The 23,173-nt window shown below is 40.2% G+C and overlaps 1 protein-coding gene across 1 annotated transcript in view; it reads right to left on the reverse strand.

The window, feature by feature from the left end:
* GALNT5 (polypeptide N-acetylgalactosaminyltransferase 5) overlaps positions 1-22,188 on the reverse strand; it is a 38,818-nt gene extending 16,630 nt beyond the window's left edge. The window contains exons 1-3 of the mRNA XM_016199327.2: positions 20,383-22,188; positions 6,017-6,183; positions 3,908-4,027 (exon numbers count right to left, since the gene is read on the reverse strand). Of these exons, the coding sequence (XP_016054813.2) occupies positions 3,908-4,027; positions 6,017-6,183; positions 20,383-21,830 (1,735 nt within the window). The 5' untranslated portion in view covers positions 21,831-22,188. The remainder of the gene's footprint in view (positions 1-3,907; positions 4,028-6,016; positions 6,184-20,382) is intronic.
* Between the last annotated feature and the right edge of the window lie 985 nt (positions 22,189-23,173).

Here is a 23,173-nt window from a genome sequence, read left to right on the forward strand (position 1 = left end):
AAACAGCTTTGGCTCCTTTTTGAGCACGACTCCCACTTATATTTAGCCGACCAGCTTGGGAGATTGCTGCCAGCACAGAGTAGTGCTGAAGTGTTGTTTAGGGTTCCTTGAGGAATGTGGACCTGGCTTGCCTTTAATTTTACATAATGATTTATAAGTGATGCTAAGAAAACCACCTGTTCTAACTTCAGCAGAAACTAGTTGTAGAAATTTACAGGACTGTTGCTCTTCAGGAGACCTCAGAGTTGGCCAGGAGTTAGCTGTCACTTCTTAAAGTTAGCCAACTGATTCTTTGGAATGCAAACAGCAATATCAAGTGTTTTGCTAAAGGCCATGAAGGATTTGAAAATGTGATCTCTACTCTGACTCTCTACTGAACTTGCCTGACTACAGGCTCCTCCAGGCAGGGCAATAAGTTACTGGGCCAGCTGATCGGTTTATTTCTTTGTACCTAAACTACCCCATCTCTTCTTACTTCTTTCACTTTCATGTAGGAGCCTTTCCCTAGAGTTTCATTGACCATGGCCTGCCCTTCACATTTTGAAATCCTACTTGACCTCTCTAACTCTTCATTCCCAGTAAACAACTGATTGGACCTGATCTTTTCACTCGAATCAGACTCAGATGAAGAACCAATCGAGCCCTGGAGCCTGAATGTGTAGTGGAATTGTTAGTGATCAGAGTCACTGCTTTGCCCTAATTATTTTGTAGAAGACTCTTTCAGAATTCCAGGGACTCTACTGGGTTGTGATGTAAAATTTATTTTATAATGTGTGTAATGGTCAAAATAGTTTAAAAGTTACTAAAATAAAACTGAGCTAATGTACTCAAGGATGCTAATGAATGAATGAGAAACAAATTTACATTTTTATATTTAAATTTATTAAATTCAAAGAAATTAGTTTACAGTTGTAACTACAAGTACTTGAACAGGCCAATCAACTGCTGTGATCAAGTTCATAACACATTAAAGGCAGCCTCCCCTGTCATCTAACAATTTACACTGTTAGGGAGATTCTTACTGGCATGCTTTGTACTCTGTGCAGGCAGAGAAACATTTTTTACAAGCAGCACATTTGTGGCCTTGTATTCATTATCTTTCTTAGACATCTATATGGATGTCTAATTTTCATCTCAAACTTAGAACTCATTTGCAATCCCAAATCCATTCCTCTGGTTATGACTCCACCACCCACTGAATTGTTTTGATTCTTTCCAATCCTAGGTTTCTTTCTTGATTCCTCTCTTTACTACTTTCTTCGCATCTTATTTGATGTCAAGTCCTGTAAGCTCCATGACCACAATAAATTCTAAGTCTGACCACTTCCTCCATCTGTCTTGGTAGCTTTCTGGTGCCTAGACAAGCACTATAGCCTTCTAATTGGTCTCCCTCTTTTCTCTCTAATTTCCTTAATATCCATTCTCTACAAAGTGACCACAGTGAGCTTTTAAAATATAACTCAGATAACTGCTCTCTTTTTTAAATGTCCTTATTGGCTTCACATTATACCAAGAATAATTCCTACATGCCTTAAATGGTGCATAAAACTTTATAAACACCTACCTTTGCCTTTCTCCCCAAATAAATCTCCTACCTCTCTCTCCACAGTCAGCATTCATCAGCCATAATAAACTTCTTTCTTTAACTTGAATATACAGAGTTTGTTTCTGTATCAGGATATTTGCACTTCTTGTTCCATTTGCCTGAGAATGTTCTTCACCCAGATCTCAGCTCAAAAGTTATGTGCCTGGACTATTTCTCGACTAGCCTATTTTTGCATCATTTGTGGATAGTTACTTTGCATAGAAAGTCAAATGTGGAATTTCATTTAATTTTTCAAAAGGCAGTTCACTATTAAGAATCTTAGCTGCCATTGCAATGGCAACTTTGATGTGATATATTTGTTTTCAACTGAAAATTTCCATTACAAAGAGAAGAAACTTTTTAGCAAACCAATGGAATAACAAGAGTTCCAAATTTGGTGTAGAAAGTGAAACTCAGGTGAGCACATAATTCACCACTAGAATATGCTTGAGTGCAAGCTGGTGGAGGTTTGCAATGCCATGGCCTACAGGGGAAGAGTGACAGTTACAAGTTTATAGGCAACAAAGTGTAGGAGATAAGAGTGAAGATTCTAGAGCAAAGGTTTCTGTCTTCCAATCCTGGCTCTACCACTTATTAGTTAGGAGAACATGGACAAATCTTAACCTCACTGTGCCTTTATGTCCTAACCTGTAAAATGAAACTGACTGTACCCACCTCATAGAATTATTTGAGGATTAAATTAATTAATATAGATAGTGTTTAGAATGGTGCTTGGTACATAAGGTCAGATATCTTTATGAGGTACAGGTCCTTCCATAGAGGATGTGAAGATGAACCAAAATGTTTGATGTTATGTTTAAAATACCCATGGACAGAAAATATTTGCTTCCTCCCATTCACCACCAGCACCCACACACTAAAAAGAGGTGAAGCCATATTGCTCTTTGAGAGGCAGAAGGACTATCAGAAGAGCAGACATATATCAGAGAAGAGAGAATTAAAAAATTCTGAAGTCCTGAAATACTGATGGGGTCAGGTCAACAAAGCACAGGCTTGAAGGCACTCCTAGTGGTCGAATTTGCGATAATTTGGACACCCCTCCCCAGTAATGCTGATAAAATACACATTGAATTTTTTAAGCTGTAAATGCATAGTGGTGGGGACATTAAGAAAGAAGGAGAGTGGAAGGGAGGGAGAGAGAGATTCCTTTTCTATGAGTGAATGCCAGCTAATAAAAGAAGAAATGATAGAATTAGAAAAACAAATTTGCAGCCCTCAGTGTAGTAATTGATTCAAACAATGATTATCATAGAACACTAAACCATTAGATAAAGTCTAAGGAAAATAGGATAGTCTAGCCAACGTGGCTCAGTGGTTGAGTATTGACCTATGATCCAGGAGATCGAGGTTCGATTTCCTGACAGGACACATGCCCAGGTAGCAGGCTCAATCCCCAGTAAGGGGGGGTGGGGTGCCTAAGGCAGCCGATAATTGACTCTCATCATTGATGTTTCTCTCTCTCTCTCTCTCCCTTCCTCTCTCTGAAATCCAAAAAGATATATTTAAAAAAAGAAAACAAGATATTGGTGTGGATCAAAGTATCACCCCACAAGTAACTTCTCACTACCAAATGAAAACTCTAGCTGTTAATATTTTAATCAAGTACCCCAAATTAGTATAACCAATAGCAGGGCACCTTGACATCATGTGCCTCTTGATTTGAAATCGTAAGTATACAATGCCCATCACCTATGCAGTTGAGTTCTATATAGTATTCATGCCAAAAACATTTATCCTGAGGAAAGGAAAAATTTCAAAATGTGGTCAATTATACAAAATAAATGGCCTATACTCTTCAAAAATAAAGAACCACCACCACAAACACAAGTCAATGGTAAGCAAACAATGGTTGTGGTGTTGTCTGTTCTACACTGAGAAGACTAAGGAGACCAAACAAAATGCAGTGTTTGAAACTTAATTAGATTTCAAATTTCAAAAGAAAAAAATAGCTATATGAAATATTTTGGGAGCAATGAGAAAATTTGCAAAGATAATATATTAGGTGATATTTAAGTATGAAAGTTGTGCTTATATAAGAGAATGTCTCTGTTCTTCAGAGATGCTTGTTGAGGTACTTAGGAGCACAGTGTCATGAAGTCTGTAAATTCCTTTTCAAACGTTCAGGGAAAACAAGTGTGCATGTATAGACGTGTCTGTGTATGTGCTGTGATGAAGCACTTACTGTGAAAAATGACAGATATATGGGTATGAACTGTACTATTATTTTACATTTGATGCACATTTGAAAACATTAAAATAAAACAAAAATATAATCAAAACAAAAAATTAGCAGCTTCTTACCTGTTGCACTCTGTGCCCCTGCCAGTCTGGCTCTTATTAAGCCGTGTCTCTCTTTGAGGTGAAGAATCCGAACTTTTGGAAACTGAGACATGTATTTATCCAAATTATCTTTTAGGTAATCTATATCAGAGTGTAAAGATAGGTAAGACGTCACTTAAAGTGGATAATACCAAAAGTAGTGCCTCCTCAATGTCAAACTCCCCAAACTGTGATATTTATAAATTTAAAAATATTTTTCAATTACAATTGACATACAATATTATATTAGTATTAGGTATAAAACATAGTGATTAGATATGTATATGACTTACAAAGTGATCACCCCAATAAGTCTGACACCATACATAGTTATTACAATGTTATTGACTATATTCCCTGCCCTGTAACTTACATCCCTGTGACTGCTTTCATAACTGGCAATTTGTACTCCTTAATCCCTTCACATTTTTCACCCATCTCCACAAGCCCCTCCCATATAGCAATCATCAATTTGTTCTCTATATCTATGAGTTTGTTTCTGATTTTGCTGTTGTTCATTTATTTATTTTTAATTTTTTTTTTAGATTCTACATTTAAGTGAAATCATATTGTATTTGCCTTTCTCTGTCTGACTTATTTCACTCAGCATAATGCCTTGGAGATTCATCATGCTGTTGCATATGAAATTTTATTCTATTGGCCATGATTTTATTTTCTGATGTCATTTTCTTGGATGAATTTTTATCTGGGCTCAATACTCTGAACTGTTTTCTTAAATCCCAAATTCTTTTCAGTGTTGCCAAATTATACAGAGGAAGGTTCACCTTTTCTGAGTATTTCTAAGGGGCAAATTTACCTTGAAATAAATGAAAATAAAGTTGCACAACCCTTCCCCCCTTAGAAAAACCCCTTCTAAGGCCCGGGGAAGAGGCTAAGCATTGTATGCAAACTGAAAAATCTGCAAAAGAAAGATGTTGCAACTGTAATTGGTTAAGAACTCTGTTACTTCCTGCTGCCACATCCCCCTCCATCACACCGACCCTGTCTTGTTGGATGGCCAAAGAGGGATCCAGCTAAAGGAACATTTTTGTGTGTGTGTTTTTATGAGATATTTTGCTGTGCCTTGCAGTCACTTCTATGTGCAATTAAGCTATTGACGGGTATCCCAAGGAGGAATGGTTTTTAGGAATACTTTAGCTGCTCACTTTCCTACTCATGTTGGGTTGTTTTTCTTAGAGAGACTCCATGGAAGCTTCAGGTCCCACAATATCTGGATATGCCACTTCTACTATTATCTGCTTAGTAACTACATACTATTTCTGTTCATGCTTTCTTAAAGCTTCCGATTAGTTTCCTTAGGCATCTCACTGCTCCTGGAGCTCTGTGTGATTCCGGTCAGAACTCTGAGGCTGAGAAAACTGGCTGTCACTGTGGTCTTGATTAAGGCTAAGCTGTTCCATTAAGGTTTGCCATCTCTTTGCTATTTTCTAAAATTTTTTGGAGTTTGGGGAATTCATAACATGACAGTCATGGGACCTCTGATAGTTATGGGACCAGTTACATATACAAATTATTTGACAATCCGAAGAGATTCTTCTCTGTAATAAACAAAATAAATGTAAAGCCCTGTCATGGTGGATTCTGCTTTTGAACTCTGTTAGAACTTCATCTCTCTGGTCCCATTGGCAGTTTGTCTTTTTAATAGTTAACTGAAAACATAATATATTTTTTGCTCTTGAGGAAGAAGCCATAGGCCTTCTATTTCCTTCTTTTCCATAGTCTAACTAACTTTAGTTATAGGAAAGGCACCCCATTAATTGTGGGGTATTTGCTTATTGGATCCCATAAAAAGGTGTTTGTGCAATTGTACAGAACTTCTGGTTTCTAGAACTTCAAAGTGTCCATTTCCTAGGAGCTGTAGCTAAAAAATCATTCCTCCATGACAGAGAAGTCTAGCTGAAAGGCAGTTTGAGGAGGCTAACTGAACAGGGCCCTGGATGGTAGTTAGAAGCAATGATTTGGCATTTGTAAAATGCATATGTTTTATCAAATTGCCCTGTAAATTTGCCATTGAGCCAAACTTCAATTGTTTTATAGCAAACTTTCATTTTTCAGGATTGGTTTTCTTACCTTTAGTGCTAAAGTCATCCACCAGCAGAATCTCCTTGATGAGATGCGGAGGAGAGCGATTGAGGACACTATGAACAGACCTCAGCAGAGTGGACCACACTTCATCCACAAAGCACATGATGATACTGGTTGTTGGGAGGTTATTGTGAACTAGCTGCTTTGCACACCTGGGCCAGAACACAAGCAGAGCACAAGCGATGTGCTAACAAGATCCACAGGATGGTTTTAAAAGTTATAGAGTGCGATTGTGTGTATATACACATATCTATCTATCATCTATCATGTATGAATGAGTGGGATTGTGTGTATATGTACATATCTATCTATCCATCCATCTATCTATATATCAAAGAGGATTCTATTGTGTGCTTTTTCTTGAGGAGGGGTATAAAAGAGCAAAGGAAGAATAGCCAATAACAGGAGTTGCTAAAAATGGGCTAACAATTCGATACATGAGAACTTCCTGTGGAGGATCACGCTGTAGGGGGAAGGATGTGGGCTTTGCAGATGGTTAGACACTATTTTGAGTCCCACCACAAATATTTCTAAGATCCTTATTCATTGATACCTCAATCTCTCCATGCCTCAGTTTCCTCATCTGTAAGATGAGGCCATGGTTCTTATTGAAGAGAGTTTTACAGCCAAATGAGAATGTACATAAAATGCCTAGCACAGTTTTTGGCACAGAAATTCACCAAATGGGAGCTACTGTTATCCTAATTAGATTATGTAACACAAGCGAACATTCAGAATTATATAATGCTACCAAGTAGTTTATGATTGTCCTTCCAACTGGCCTTCTGCCAAGTGCCAAAGGAAATATCTTTCTTCCACTCTGCACTTAAACATATTAATACCAAATATATATATACACCAAATTATATATATATCATGTTATGTATAATGATATATATATACTAATTAAATTCTTCATCTTCTCTGTTTATTTGGGGGTTTCTTGCTGAGACTCTCTGCTAAAGATTAGCCACAGTTGAAAGTTAAAATCATTTTGCTGGCATAAAAATGAGAAGAAGGCTACAGTGGGAGTTGGTATTCAGGTGGGTTGTAATTTGTCTTGTTTTTTTTTCCATGCCTTGCACTACATACCGACTCACTTTTGGCATTTTTTCCATCTCCTGCATGTGTTGCTATTCATGGGATGGTGCCCAGTGGAACCTCACAAAGAGTATTTGCCATCCTTTAACACAACTGTTAGCAATGCAATAATTAAATTATAGTGATCATAAGTAAATACTATAGGCACTCTGCATTATTTCAGTTTTAACCTCAAACCAACAGCATATCTTTCTCTTTTTATAGGTGAATAATTGAAGTCATGGGGAGACTAGACCATGATTACACTGTTTGTAAATGGTAGAGTTGGGACTCAAAGTCTGGGTCAAATCTTGCTCCAGAAATAAACATTCAGGAAGTCTTAACAATACAAGAGTAAAAGCAGCTGGCAGTAATTTGGCATTTTGTGGGAAGCAGGCCCTTCTGCCAGATAACATAGTTTGTTACCTAACAAACTTATTATAAACAAGCACTTTGTTTAGTTCATAAATAAGAAACAGGTATGAATAAAAATCATAGTAAAATCACATTTGCACAGCACTGTAAAGTTGGTCCATAGTTAAATTCAATCAGTGATTGAGCATCGACCTATGATCCATGAGATCACGGTTCGATTCCCAGACAGGGCCTGTGCTGGGGTTGCAGGCTCGATCTTGCTTGCAGGGCACAGCCAATCAATGACTCTCTCATCAATGATGTTTCTATCCCTCCCTTTCCCCCTTCCTCTCTCTCTGAAATCAATAAAAATATGTTTAAAAAATAACAATAATAAACTCTGAATTTATTTTCAGAAAGCAAAATATCTCTAATGTGAGAGTCCAATTCTCAGAATCTCTGGTGGTGACCATCAAAGACCAGAGGTAATAGAACTAAAGTTCCCCAAGGAGGGAATGGGTAGAGCTAGAATACAATGACTTTAGAGTAAAAGTTTGATGAGGGAGTGTAGACTACTTTATAGACTATTTTGGGAGGAAACCTAGAAAGAAAAGAGATAGGATAGCTAGGTGGGATGCAGGGAAAATTGTCACCCTGTTCCCTCTTCCTTTCCTTTTGTTTTTAAAAATATATCTTTATTGATTTCAGAGAGAGGAAGGGAGAGGGAGAGAGAGAGAAAGAAACATCAATGATGAGAGAGTCATTGATCGGCTGCCTCCTGCAGGCCCCCAACAGGGGATCAAGCCCGCAACCCAGGCATGTTCCCTGACGGAGAATCAAATCGAGATCTCCTGGATCCTAGGTCATTGTTCAACCCCTGAGTCAGGCCCCTCTCCCTTTCTTCAGTAGGAAGAAAAAGAATCATATTTATTGGCTTCAGGGAATGCACAAATACAGTTGATAGTTGAAAGAATCAGTGATTTTTATGACTATTGGCAAGGTCTCTCTCCTTGCATTAATCAGCCTTACAGTGGTAGCTGACACAATTGACAAGTCTTGCCTCCTTGGATCACTTTCTTTTTTCTTTTTTTCTGTCCCATGAACACTATACTTTCCTGGTTTTCACCCATCACTCACTGGCTTTTCCCTCTTCTTACTCTCTAAACAGAAGATTCTCAGTGGTGGGTCCTGGTTTTTGTTTCAATGCCACTGTATGATCTCATCCATTTCCACAGCTTTAAATATTATCTTCCAAATTTATATTCTGGCCAGATTTCACCTCTAAATTCCAGACTTATATATCCAACCAATTACTTAACCTCACCTCTGAATGTCTCATAGGCATCTTACTCATAAGTTTGTGAAGAGATCTTTATTTCACTACTTTATCCAACCAGTTCCTCTGCATTTTCTCTCTTAATTAATGACATCACCACCTACCTTTATGTATATTTTCCTAGATTCACTCTCTTCCTGTTAGTAAAACCAATCTCTCATTAACCTCTGCCTGTTGTATTACCAAAATATATCTCAGCTCCAACTTTACACCTCCTCTGTTACCACCCCTTCTTCTTGAGCTTCCATAATTTTCCTCCAGGATTATTGCTGAAGTCTCCTAACTAAACTCTCTGTTTCCACTCTTCACCACATCCACACTTCTCTCCTGTTTAAAATCCTTCAGTGATTCCGGTGGGACAAAGTAAAAAAAAATTCCAAAATTTTTACCATAGCCTAGAGGACCCAGTATGGTATGACCTTTGGCCATCTCTCCAACTGTTTGTGGGTTATTCTACTATCATATCACACACTCCCACTGCCACTTAGGCCTTCTTTTAATTCCTTAAATGATGTTAAACTCTTTCAGCTTTGTTTCTTTAAAGTCTAATATAACTTCCACCCTCCCTATGCCTTCATGGTTGGCTTCTCTACATTTAGGTCTTAGCTGAAATATTGCTTCCACAGAGAAGCCTTCTCTGACTATTCAATCAAAATTTAACTACCCTCCTTTTATTCTCTCTTACAGTCATTGGTATTTTTGTAGGAGCATTAATTTATTGACTTTTCCTTTATCTTCTGAATCTAGAAATTCCTAAGGGCAGGGGAAATCTTCCTTGCTTAGTACAGTACCATAAGCTTCTAGCATAGTTGCACATAATAATTATTTAATAATTATGGATTGAATGGGTGGTTGAATGAATAGAGTTGGAATGGAGCTTAAATCACACGTTTAAATGGCAGAAAAAGATATTCCCTTTGAGATAGAAAGAATAAAAGGTGGTAGTATATACTGATAATTCTATGTGTTTGGGATGAGAAGTTAAAAGAATTTGGAGTTCATAGTGGAGGAAAGGTTATTTGCTAATATAAATAAAGTAGAAACTTGAGGAGAATAGAGAATATTTGGAATAGACAATGAACAATGGGAGACAGTACTGGCTAACTACCCCCCCCACACACACACAAATAATTCTAAGGGGCATTGAGCACTACCCTGAATTTGGATATCCCCAAATTTTAGTCAAAATACAAGTGTGGTTTGCTCTACCAGTGTCTGGCAGCCTAGGAAGAGATAAGGCAGATTGTTGGATCAGTCCAAGTTTAGGGGTCATCAGAGCAAATGAGGTGGAAAGAAAAGTAGCAGAGGATTTTGAGAGTACTGATGTAGAATCGTTAAATGTTTCTTCTCCGGCTTTAGTTTGGGGAAGAGGAAGGAAAGCTAAGAGGAGTAGAAAATGAAAGAGAGGGTAGAAGAGGAATCAGTGACTTCCTATGACCTTTTTAACATTATAATGTCAATGAACGGGAAATACACATTTCACACTTATATAGTCTTTACAACCTTTGGTGCTGAAAAAATAAATCAGTTCTAAAAAGGAAGGGTCCGCTGCACAAAGTCTGCATGAGCCATCTGAACAAACAAGCCTAGCTGTGAAGTCCTGAGAGCTGCTTTCTGGCTGAAATTTGGTTGACTGTAGGAGCATCTGGTTACATTGGGAAGAGTTAACCAAGAACGCTAATGCAGATGAAACTTCTTATACTGTAAATTAGCAGATTTCTGGTCTCTTTAGGAGGAAGTTCTAAGAAGGTGATGATACTAGCCAGTCTGAAATTGGAGGCAGAAAACGCTCTCAGAGATTTGAGAGATTTGGGGAAGGCACCTCCACTCACCACATATCTGATCCTCCATTTACTGCAGGATGTCATAGGGCTTTAATTCCACTATGAAAACCATATGGATAGATTATGAAAGATTCCAGTAGATACTAATATCCCAGGAAATAAATAGTACCTCTGTTAATTATTGACAGACATACTCTAGATGTATTTAAGGGATCATATGGAAGAAGAGCCTGTGGAGGACTGTATTGTACAGATCATATTGGTGCCTGGAAAAGGGGGAAGCTTTAAAGAATGGGGAAGTGAGGCACAGAAGGAGATGTGAGAGGTTTCAAACACAGAGTTTCAGAGTGTGCCTTGGCTCAGGTGGCTGAGATGTTAGGCCATGCTAACATTTATAGGCACCTGGTTTCCTGCATTACCAAACAGGTTAAACATGTTCTCAGGTGTCTAGAAAAATCAGCATGCTGTTTTGTACAACAGTGCTGTGGGGCAGACCAGAAGAGTTTTCAGCATTATTAGTTCTTTCACCATTTTTACATACTGACAATCATTTAGTTTTGTAGGTTGTAAAGTCTGTTTCAAGTTATCCTATACGGACCCAACTAAAGTAAATTTCCTTTCTTCCTATTTGCCTATTGGAACTTTGCTTTCTGCTATACTGGCTGAGGAGTCACAGCTAAAGTAAAGTCTAATTGCAATGTATGATATTTCTGTGTTGGTAATCTTTTTTTTTGAGAATAAGAAATCATATTTTTATTCAATATGCCCATTCATTTAAAAAATTAGCTATTTAGAGTCTGCAGTCCCCATGCTATCCTTAAAAGTTAATTCAATCTCTTTTGTTTGGGGGAAGCTTGGACTTAGATTACTGTAGACAATCCAATGACTAAAAACAAATGGGGACTCTAATGGGGGGACTCACTGTCCTGCACAAAGTTAAAATGCTACTATGGTGGGACAGAAAGACCCCCTAACTTGAGGAAGATGATGAAGGACTGAGTTTTAGTTCTTTCTGATACTTATGGTTTGCATGACCCTGGACTAATCCCATAATTTTTCTGGAACCTCAGTTTCCTCATTTTTGTTTTTCCTTAATCTTCACCCAAGGATATTTTTTCAGAGAGAGTGCAAAGGAGAGAGAGATAGAAACATCGATGTGAGAGAGACACATTGATTGTCTCCCGCGCATGCCCCTGACCAGGGCTGGGGATCAAGCCTGCAACTGAGGTGCGTGCCCTTGGTCAGAATCGAATCCGGAACCCTTCAGTCCACAGGACGACACTCTAACCACTGAGCCATACTGGCTAGAGCTCAGTTTCCTCACTTTTAGGATGAGATTACAATGCCTTCATCACAGAACCTCTGTGAAGATCTGATGAGATAATGGGTATGAAAATACTTTCTAAGCCCCATTGTAAAAACCCGTGTGAGGACCTATGATTATCCACAATGCAAATACACACATTTTGACTGGGGCACTGCCCTTTTCCCAGGCAGTCCCTTAATCCAAGTTTATCAAGGACTCATCCTTTATCAAGAGACTCGGAAAGTGATATTTTTCACCTTCTTGGCTTGTGTGTGCTGAATCCTCAGCCACTAACTTGATTTGAATGTAGCCCATCAAATAAAGAAGGTTTCAAATGAGAAGATAGAGGGAATGATAACATTCTCTACCATCTATGAATTTTTCATTTTATTCCAAGACAGTCAAAGTGCACTATTGTAGGGCAAGTCTCAGTCCTCTCCGGTCGGAACAGAAGGTCGAGGAGAATGTTTTCTCAGCTTCTATTTGCAATTCAACTACTGCCTCGCTGTGAGCCTTGGAGGCTCACTCCCCAAGCTCTGGTATCTTCAGGATGATCGGGAGAATCGAGCATCTAGCTAAAGAGCTTTGTCTGGAATTATATTATTTTCTCCAAGACCTCAGAATTATTGGGGCTTCTTTTCCTCTTACCGATAAGAAAGTATAGTTATATAAAATTTTTACTTTTATGTTTTGTTATTTCTAGAGGAGACAACTCTTGACAATCAGCCAGAGTGGCCTGACTACTAATTTATAAGATTTCAGTCACACTCACCACCTGTACTCCAAAGGCCTTAGCCCGCTGAAGCCGTGGTTCCTGGGGTAACTGAATGTCAAAGCTACTGGACTCAGGCTTAGACACATAAACAACCGCCTCAACATTCATCACTTTAACAATAGGCTATTTTGAGCAGGCAGCTGTCAGGGTGAAAGTGGGAGGGAGGGAGGGAGGAGAGCAGGACGTGGTGTGATGTGGCAGAAATAGATCTGGGTGGAGGTTAGGGCACCTCAGGGGCAGTTCTGTCTCCCACAGTGTATGACCTTGGACGAGTCACTTCTTTCCTCAGACTTCTTTGTAACAGAAGGGACTGGATTATACTGCTTTTGAAGCTTCATCTAGTATTAACATTCGTGATTCTCTATTCAGCTTTAGCCATAAGGGCTTCACTTCCCTCTGGATCATAGGACCTCTGAGAAAAGGTAAATTAAATTGTTCTCTCTATGGCATTAAGTTTTTCAATGCTTTCCACTGGCCTTAAGAAGAACCTTGAGGCTTTGAGTATGTGGACTCTCCTTACTTCTATGGTTTCACCCCATGTCATAATTCCCACACTTTCTCAATGGGTCACTGTTTTTACCTCTTTTCCCCACCCCTCTGCTTCTGCATAATGCTGTGCTCCATGCCTTAGAAGCAGGACCATGAGGTTTAGAGGGCATAGCAGGAGCCCAGAATATCCGTTCACTGCTGAGCTGTGGTTGTTGGGGGCAGTTTTAAAGAATCACCTTTGCTTAGTGCTATATAGAAAACGATTTCCTATAAATTTTCTCTCTGATGCGGTACCTAACATGCAAAAGTAATTCTCCTCACACACCTCTGCCCTGTGTATAAGGAAAAGAAATATTTTAATTTCTGCCAATGTCATATGATTATAAGGTAACAAAGGGAGGGGATCTGTATCCTGGGAAAAAACATTAGAATTAGAAGTCAGGGTATCTTTTGAATCCCAAATCTTCTATTGGCTTTCTGGGATCGCAGATAGGTCATTTGCTTTTAGAACCTCACCCCTCTCCTCTGTAAACCATATGAGAGGCAGTATGTCACTTGTAGTGCCGCTGTGAGGACTGATTAAAATAAAAACATATACACATAAAAATCTGCACGTGTGCACACGTGCACCCCCCCCCCCCACACACACACAATCACACACACCACTGCCTGGAACATAAATAAGCTCTTTTTGGGGGGGAGTGAAGCTCAGCAAGGGAGAGATTCCCCTTATTTAGAGAGCCTTGGCAAACCTAGGTGAGGTGGAGGTGATGATGGTCACTACGGGGAAAGAGTGCCTGGGGTCTGGGAGAGAACCAGCTGGTGTAAGTAGAATTAATACTGCGTGAGGAAGCATCAGAAGACCAATTTGTGAGCTGTGGGCCCTTGGGCAAGTTACCTTTCCCTGGGTGTTTTCCCTCATCTGATAATAAGGAGGGCAACACTTTATCCATATGGCAGGCTGTTGTCAGGATCAAATGAGATGACGTGAAGGATGAACTGTGCCCGCTGCCTGGCATGGTGTGCCCAGCTTGTGATAGTCAGGGAGCAAACAGCCCAAGGAATGAAATGAACTGCCGCCGTCTGAGTTATGTGCTGCGGTCTGAAAGCTCAGCTTCCTCGTCAAGGCTCAGCTTCTCTATAGACGAAGCCGGGGGAATGACAGCACTTGCCTTGAGGAGTGGTTGCAAGGATCAAATGAGAAGGCAAGTCGTAAAGCCCTTGTAAATACTAAGTTTCTCAGCATTGCTGCTTCTCACACATGTCCGTATACCAGCATTTTAGAAGCAGGGCCAAATTAGAAGATGATATAGTTTGGAATAATATAGACTCTATTTATTTATTGAATTTATTGGGGTGACATTGGTTAGTAAAAGTACATAGGTTTCAGGTGTGCTATTCTATAACACATCATCTGTCCACTGAACTGTGTGCTCACCACCCCAAGTCAAGTCTCCTTCCATCACCATTTATCTCCCCTTTCCCTCTCCCCCCTCCCCCCTCCCTACTCTCCCTCTGGTAATCACCATACTGTTCTCTGTGTCTATGAGTTTTTTGTTTGTTTTGTTTTCATAGAGGGGACTCTACAAAGCTCCTTTCATGTTCAAAGCAAACAACAAAACAGAACTTCTAAACATTGCTATTTACCCCAAATTTTCTGACCTTTAAGCAAAAAATGTTTTCTCCTTGAGAGGCTCCTGCTCTGAATGGCTCATCCAGAACAGCCGATGGGAAGTTACTTTCTGGCACAAGAGTACCCAGGGCAATATTATGACAAGAAGTTGATAAAATTAGGCCTCTGGTTAAATTGGGATTAAGCTGGGCCCTGGATTAGATGTGTAAAACAGAAGTGTAAACAGGTTTGAATTCCCACATTTACTGATTTACTCACTCCCAGATGTATTTCTTGTTCTTTGGCAGCATTTAGGAGAAAAAGTCATGGATTTGATTTAACATTGCTCAGTTTTACATGACTTAGACACCGTTCAACTGTTTTCTTCTCTTTGAATGGGTAGCAGAGATGTGTTTTACATTCTCCCCTGGTCACCCTTCTCCTTATTATTCCCCTAGTTACCAGGAAAGTGTGGTAGATAAAAGTATCAAAAGGCTCTGTAATCATCTTTCAGCCATATTTAACCTTTGTTAAGGTTACGTTCTAGCCTATACCTTTTAAACAATTCTGCTTTTTATTTCCTGCTCTCCAACAGGACTTTTCAGTGAAATAGTGCACTGTGCTGTAATGCACACAAACACAAATGTGACAAGTACGCGTGAGCACGTGCATGCACACACGCACACACACACACTTCCAAAGCACCATTGCATCCTGTTGACCCATAAGGGTGAAAGCAGAAAGAACCTTTTAAATTCATCCTGTGAGATTTCTCCCCCTTGCCCCTGTTTGGTTTTTCAGGGAGGTCTCATAGTGTTTCCAGTCAATTTTAGACAATGTTTTCCAGTCACTACTAGTCACAAAAGCAGTATGCATCCCATATAAAAATTAAAAATTTTGAACTCCATTTAACTTTAAAGTTTCTCTTTTCTCCAAGTCTGATACATTTTAGGAGCCCGCGGTTTAGAATGATATGTGGTCAGTCTGTTTTCTCTCTCCTAGCTGCTTTCACTCCTCCTCCAGTAATTCATTAGTTATGGGTTTTAACCTCACCAGGGTTGGAAAGGGAGGGGAGGGATGGAAAGAAAGGTTCTAGAAAGATCTTTCCTTCCCCTCAGTAATTTAGACTGGTTTGTGGCAAATGCATGCTATCTTTTGCTGTTCACATGCGCCAAAAGAAAACTCTCTTTAGCTGTGTAGGAAGGAATCAAATTATTGGTTGAAAGTCCCAGCCGTGGGCTGAGGGAATGGAGACCAATTTGAAACATTTTAGCAAGGGGCTTGCCAGCGTTCTGCAGGAAGAGCAAGAATTGAATGAAGCAATTCAGGCAAGTCATGACTACAGGGCAGGAGTGGAGGAGCGTGCTGTAATTCTTAGTGTGCTTGAGAAACTAAATGCTGGCAGCAAAAACCTTTTTGAGTCATTTTTCTCTAAATACAGATTTAGGAAATCCTAAAAAGAGTTCAGTTTTGGAGTTTCACCTTAACTATAGCTGCAGGCCCAGAGACGGACGTCTTTGAGTAGAAATGCCCTGCAACAACACTTGTATGGCGTACGGGTTATCACGGACTGAAACCAACTTTATTAATTAACAGCAAGAACGGGTCATTGGGGAGAGAAAGGGACATCTGTAATATTTTAAACAAAAATAAAATTAAAAAATTTAAAAAAACTATAAGGATTAGCTTTTTATAAAGAAATTATTCAATCTGGAACTCCAAAATGACTGTCAAAAAGCATTTTATTTTAAACATACCTTATAGGAAAAAGTGAAATTGTATTTTACTTACTGACATAAAAGATCCTTTTAAGACAAGATTTTCCTCCCTTGACAGTCAAAATATTAAAATTAAAAACCAAAACAATAATGAAAATATGCACTAAAGAATAAACGTGAATTAATGGGTATATCATAATGTTAGAACAGGATGTTTTTACCTTTACGCAGATACTGATATATTCCCTATATTCAAAATGAAAAATTATAGTCATTATTAATTTATAAAAGGACTCATTGCAAGTTTCATTTGAATAGTCACCTCTCATTTACTTTTTAAAAAGAATATCAACTTTAAAAAATCATTTTAGAGAAACATATATTTTAAAGCCATATTGTGTAAACTTGTATATTCTGAGTGCACAATACTGTGCTCAGTACTAGGGAGTACAAAAGAAAGTAAAAGACAGAGTTTTTCTCAGAAGCTTATAATTTCACTGAGTAGGAGGAATAGATTCTCAAGGTTCTAGTTAGTGGAGAGCATAAAACAGGGAGTGTTTCAGTAACCACGAGAACATGAAGGGTCATTGGAACGTAGAGGTCACAGTCACATCGTGGTCCAGGTGCAGGTGAGCTACGGCTGGATTTTGAGCAGTGTCACATTAAGATGTCTGAGGGAAAATGGTGGGAGGCTGTGGGGAGGGACTAGCTAATAAAAACATCAGTGGATGGGAATGAGCATAATATGTAGGAAAGGGTGATGAGACTTAAGTTTCCTCACGCTGAGGGCCCATATTGGAGAGAATGTCACGGCCAGACAGCTATAGCTACACTGCAAAGGGCAGACACATGGGTGGCACTGAAAAAGACAGTGAGGAAAATGCTGATAACAGAAAGGAGTTCCTGTGGTTTTGGAAAAGGCCATGATTACATCCTAACATCTTAGAGATGTTTTTTAGGGACTCAAGAGAAAAGGAGGGAAAAGCAGGTTTGGAAAAGAGAGTCTGATTTTAGAACTAGAGCAGGTGAGTTCCTGCTTTTCTCCTCTCCTCAATGTCAACCTCCTCCTGGCATATCCATCAAATCATCCTTAAGAAGATACTATGAACTAGTAACTAGTTATTATTATCTTTATTGAAGGGGATCAAATTTAAATAAATCTAACAAGTCTATCGTTTTTAACCTTTTTTTTTTTCAATCTATATTCACTTGGTAGTTATGATATGCCAGTAACGGTGTTATTCAATCCGTAATGGTGGATTTGGGGGGAAATGTCAAGGACAGTAAGGGAGAGATTCTCCAGAGCTCTTAAGATGTAAAGATTTCAGTGGGCTGCTACAGTAGCTAATTTTAGGACCAGCCTTCCCCTCTCTCTCTCTTTCTCACACACACACAGACACAGACACACACACACACATACACACTTTGTATTATGTTCTGTAACACTTTTTCTCTTATGCCTACTTTTAAATTTTATTATCTTTAAAAAAATCTTAATGTTTATTTTTATAAGCCGTCTCATATGCTTTATGAACAAGACTGAAAATAAATAAAATCAAAGTAAGAAAGCTTCACTCCAATTCCTGCCAACTCGATGAATAAAATATTTTTCATTTGTATTTTCTTCCAACCTTTATCCATATGAATACATATTTTGCACATATTTGTAGTCAGCGTGTTTGAGTAAAAGAAGAAAAAAAAAGATTTGTTCTCTTTCAAGGAAGAATGGTACATAAAGGCTGTCAATACTTCAGGGGGTTCCATAAATAGGATCCCTGGTGGCTAAACTGTCCCCTCCATCCTGTTGGTGGAGTGGCATCAGGTAGGCAGCTTGCGGAGAATGGGTGTGTTTGGCCAAGGTGGGCTGTGTGATGAGAGGGAGGGGCCCGGCCATATGCTGTCTGACTCATCCTCTCAAGCACACGTGTCGGTTTCTCCTAGAGTCTGGACAGCCTCCCCCGTAAGACAGAGCATGACTGTGAAAGTAACTTTCCTGGGCTGCAATCCTTAACCTCCATGGACCAAATTTCAGAAACTAACAAGTGCTGGGAGTCAGCAAGCCTTCAGTAAATCACATGCATAATAGCATCATTATTACTTGCTTTTGGCCCTCACACAATTGCCCTTTCTCTGGTTTGGAACTGCAGCCTGGGCTTCTGTGCATGTCTGACTCTTCCCCAGGATCCATAGCAATCTGTGGGCTACTAAAGGGATGCTGAAATGGAGCTACTTTAACTACCGCTTCATTCCCTTCCATTCTGTGTACAAAGCTGGCATATACCTATATAAATCATGTTAAATACACATGATTTGTAAATACAGAATTTCAGATCAGAGCTCCTACATAATTTCTAAGACCCTTTTGGGGGGGGGAGGGCGTGTAATCAGCAAGAGATGGGAGATAAACATGCTGCATAATTTTGAGCATGGACTTTAATCATTTCCCTGTAATTATCAGCTCCATTACCACTGATAATTTACCTTTCCAGGCCCTCAGTTTCTTCATCTTGATTTTGGGTATATTTGTGCTCTCCTCAAGGTTAGTGAGTTTCACCAGAGTGAGGAACATGAGTGGCACAGTGGTTGGGGTAAGCAGGCAATTAGTTCAAGTCTGACAGTCATTTGCCAAGGCTAAGAGAGTGGAAAATGACCTCCTTGTAGCTGATATCGCAGTGAAGAGGCTCCTCTTTCTAATATGAACACAGGCTCATTTATATCTGCCTTCCTCCTACTAACACTGACTACCTAGATCACAAAAAAGAGTTTTCTACAGAGGCCAAACAAAGCCCTTGTTTACATACCACATGTGCTAAGCGTAAATCTTGACATTCCCTAACTCCAAATTCCAGGCAAACATTGTTTGGCTCAGGGACCTGAATATCAAGGCATACATGGAGCTTTGATATGAATCATTAGTGAATATAGGGCTACAAAGTACCCTAATCTATGAGGAGGTTAAAAAGAGGTGGGAGCCCAACTGTATTTGAATCAGAGCATATCCTTGTGACTTGACCCACTTTGGGCTGATGTAATCACAGGAATTTCATTCCTTGAAGCACTGGTTCATGAAAGCGCTTTGGGAAGCCTTAGAGCTATGCTAGTTTGGGAAAGTGATATAACTTCTGATTTGAACCCATAATATCTGCAGCCTCTTTTCTAGGGCTCTTATGGAGTTCATTTGATGTGTATGCAGGCTCTTTGTAAATGTTGCCACTCTAGAAATATAAGCGGTTATTATACTCTTATACAGGTTTTTGCTAGCTATTGGCTGATTGACTTTTTCCAACATTGATGTTCCTGTATAACTGAACTGAAATGTCTACCATCCCCACCTACAAAAGATCTTAAACTTTAGGAAGAAAAGTCACTTTTCACTTGCTATTATGGTGATCATTACTCATGAGTAGGTAGAATTTTGCCGGTTAAGATATGATTTTAGGGAGGCTTAGAAGGTTCCTTCTCTGTGCTCCATTCCCAAATATATTCCTGACAAGCCTGCTAGCAATGCAAAGTTTCGAAATTGGGAATTCACTTCACTGTCACTTTTCCTAATGGAATGACAATTTAAGCTCTATCATTCAGACATACCTTATTAGGAATTGAGTTCATCTAATCATTTTTATGTTCTCAATAGAGGAAAGGAAATGAAACATAAGCTAATAGGGGCGAGGGCCAAAGTCTCAGAGAAATGAGACTAGAAAGAGAACACAGTGGGCATGCTGATATTGGAACATTTCTTTTTGTGGGTGATAGACTATTTGGACTGTGTTAATGATTTATATTGCTTTAGTTCTCTAGGTGACCAAAAAATCATACAAAATTATCTAGAAATAAATCTTCTCTACATCAGAGCCAAACTACTTGGTGTGGAGGGAAGAGAAGAGAAATGGATCTTACCCAACGGGTCTTGTGTCTTCAATGGCTCTGTCCACTGGGATCAAATCGCTGAGGTAGACATTGAAGTTTCCTTCTTTCCATCTTCTTTCTGCCTCCTTCTCTTTTCCCTGGGGAACAACCACAGGACGTCCAAACTGTCCTGGAGCTTTGGGGTCCCTTGGAGAAAGTGTCATATCGATGCTTAATACCTGGTGCATTTCACGGTCTTCAGGTGAAAGGGCTTTTGTGCGCCTTTGGCTGAGTTCTTCATGCTGGGCCTTGGCAGTGAAGCTGATTCTTGCTGGCTTTAGCCCCCCAGCTAAGGCTAAACTGGTTTGAGACATTGTTGCTCTCTGCGGGGCAAGTGGAGAGAAAGATGCCTCACTTCTATTCCTGGAAATGCGTTTCCCTTGGCTCTCACCCAATACTAAAGGAAATATAGTTTTGGGTTTAGGATTAGGGACCCGTTTGGTGTTTGTCTTTAGGCCCTCTTCCTTGGTTAGCATCACAACATGGCTTTCAGAGAAATTGAGTTTCTTCCCACCAGCCACTTTGGCTCCATCATCTTTTGGCAAGCCTCCCAGCTGTGTCTCATTAATAGATTGTTTCTTTAAGCTATCTGAGTTGGCAATGAACTTGGGAAAGGGTGGGTTCTCTTTGGCTTTGTGTTTATATGCATTTAGTTCTTTGCTCTGGGACTCAAATTTATTTAAGTCTTCCCTAGGTTTTGGCACTGGTGGGCTGGCAGGGAGTGTCCTCTCATTTGCTGCTGCCTGTGATTGCTGCTTTGATCTGTCACTATTAAGCCTGATGGTCACATTCAGTTTCCTTTCAGCTGCTTGTTTCGATGTGTCACTGCTGTGACTATGTGTCTTCTGGGCCTCCTGGTTTATACCAACAGGTCCTGTGTGTACAGATATTGTGGGCAATGAAGTTCCTCTTGCTGCCATGAATGTGGTTTTCCAGGCCCCCTGAGCTGTCGTGTGCTTTGGGGTCACAGAGTGAGAGTAGGCTTTAGGTTTGATGTCATGTTCCTCTGTCCTCGGCTTGGTAAAAGCCGCCAGGAGGGTCTGCAGATGTGCAGGGTGCCACAAAGGTGCAATTTTGGCATGTCCTGGCCCTTTCTGCATATTTCTTTCCCTCTGGGCTTGGTCCAAATCATCTTCAACCTTGAGCACAAGTTCCTCAGCCTTTCTCAAGTTCTCTCTGCCCCATATGCCCTTGCCGTGGCCCCTTAGTGGGGGCTTCACCTCTTTTATGCTGCTGTAAAGGATCTTCATCTGGTCTGGCTGAACTCTGAACGCTATCCTCTCCCTTCTGACGATGTCCTCCTTCAGGACCCTAGCGTTGATCTCACTGAATGAGAGGCGGAGAGCTGCCATGTCAAAGAGCAGCCAGATGACAGAAGCTGCAAATATAAATGCCAGGACTCGCCCACTTCCTCGGAAAAACTTTCGGATCTTGTTCATGGTACAAAGGCTCCCCTTGCAGCCTGCCCTCCCTTTGAGCCTGCTTACCTTGAGTGCAGAGGGAGCTGAAGTAGCAGCAGCAGCCGCAGCAGCAGCAGAAGAATTGCCAGAAAGCGCCCCCCCGCCCCTGAACTCAGCAGGAAACAGCAGTCCGAGGGGAAAGCTCAGCTCCTACCGCTTGTCAGTCTCTGCCTGCGTGGCATTTCACAGCGGAGCATCTGTGCGTGCTGGGCTGGCCCCTGGCTAAGCCCTGCTGAACACTGTCCTTGGGTCACTCTGGGAGCCGTGGATCCCAGCTGCCAGACAGTTCAGCATATCACTCGTCTTGTCTCCGGGAGCCCATGTCCACCTTCCTACAAGCCCAAGAAAAGGTGGGGGCCGGGCTGGGGCTGTGGCTTCTCTCCTCCCAGTTTTCAGCCTGCACGCTGTAACTCAACACCACTTCTCATAAGGAAAACATTTCAAGCCATTACCCAGAAAACTTCATTCAGCTCTCACCTTCCGTGTTATGTGAGAGTGTGTATGTTTTCAGGGTAATTAAAGGGAAAGGGAGCTATCTCACTTGGAGGGCATGTGTTCCTGCTTTGTAACCCCACCTACCCCCATTCCAGCTCCTTAACCCTGTTGTACCCGGGTCTCCCAATGAGCTACCTGAGCAATTAACCACTGACCTTCATGTTTCAGTATGAAGGGGCGGCAGCTTAAAGAAGGGGCCCAGCATAATTTCAGCACTAGAGGTGGCTGTGTAATTAAGCTTTACTTGAGGGGTTATCAAAATGCTTCTTTGTAAGTCACCTGTTTATAACAGTCCATCTATTTTTATTGTTTGATTTAATAGATATAATGGCAACGTCATAGTGCTAGAAAAGTTTCTAAAAACATACTCTCAGATTTGATACTTTTCTCATCGCAGACCGTAGCTGTTTGCTGATTGCACCAAACTTGGACCAGACTTCGCGTGGCACTGGTAGGCGGGTAAGAGAGCGGTTCCCACAGACTCTGCCTTAGGATCACTCTGAAGAAGTCCCTCTAATTTCTGATTAATTGATAGGGTGACAGGGTGGAGATGACAATGGAGAAATTTTCCAGGTATTTCTAATGTAAAGCCAAAGTTGAGAAACACTGGTCTACAATAAAATTTCTCACTGTTTGTTTGTTTGGTTAGTTTTTGAACGTTGCCTATAATTTTTGTGAAATCCCTTCTCAGACAGAGTAAAACTTAATAAAAACTATACATTCCCAGAACGACTGCATCAGAATCTGCATTTTAATATCACCTGCCATAAACATTGTCCATAAAATTTGAGCACTGCCAGGAGCACTGTTCTCCGAGGAGCTCAGAG

Source organism: Miniopterus natalensis, chromosome 8 (assembly GCF_054644295.1).
Source record: "Miniopterus natalensis isolate mMinNat1 chromosome 8, mMinNat1.hap1, whole genome shotgun sequence".
Lineage (NCBI taxonomy): Eukaryota > Metazoa > Chordata > Mammalia > Chiroptera > Miniopteridae > Miniopterus > Miniopterus natalensis.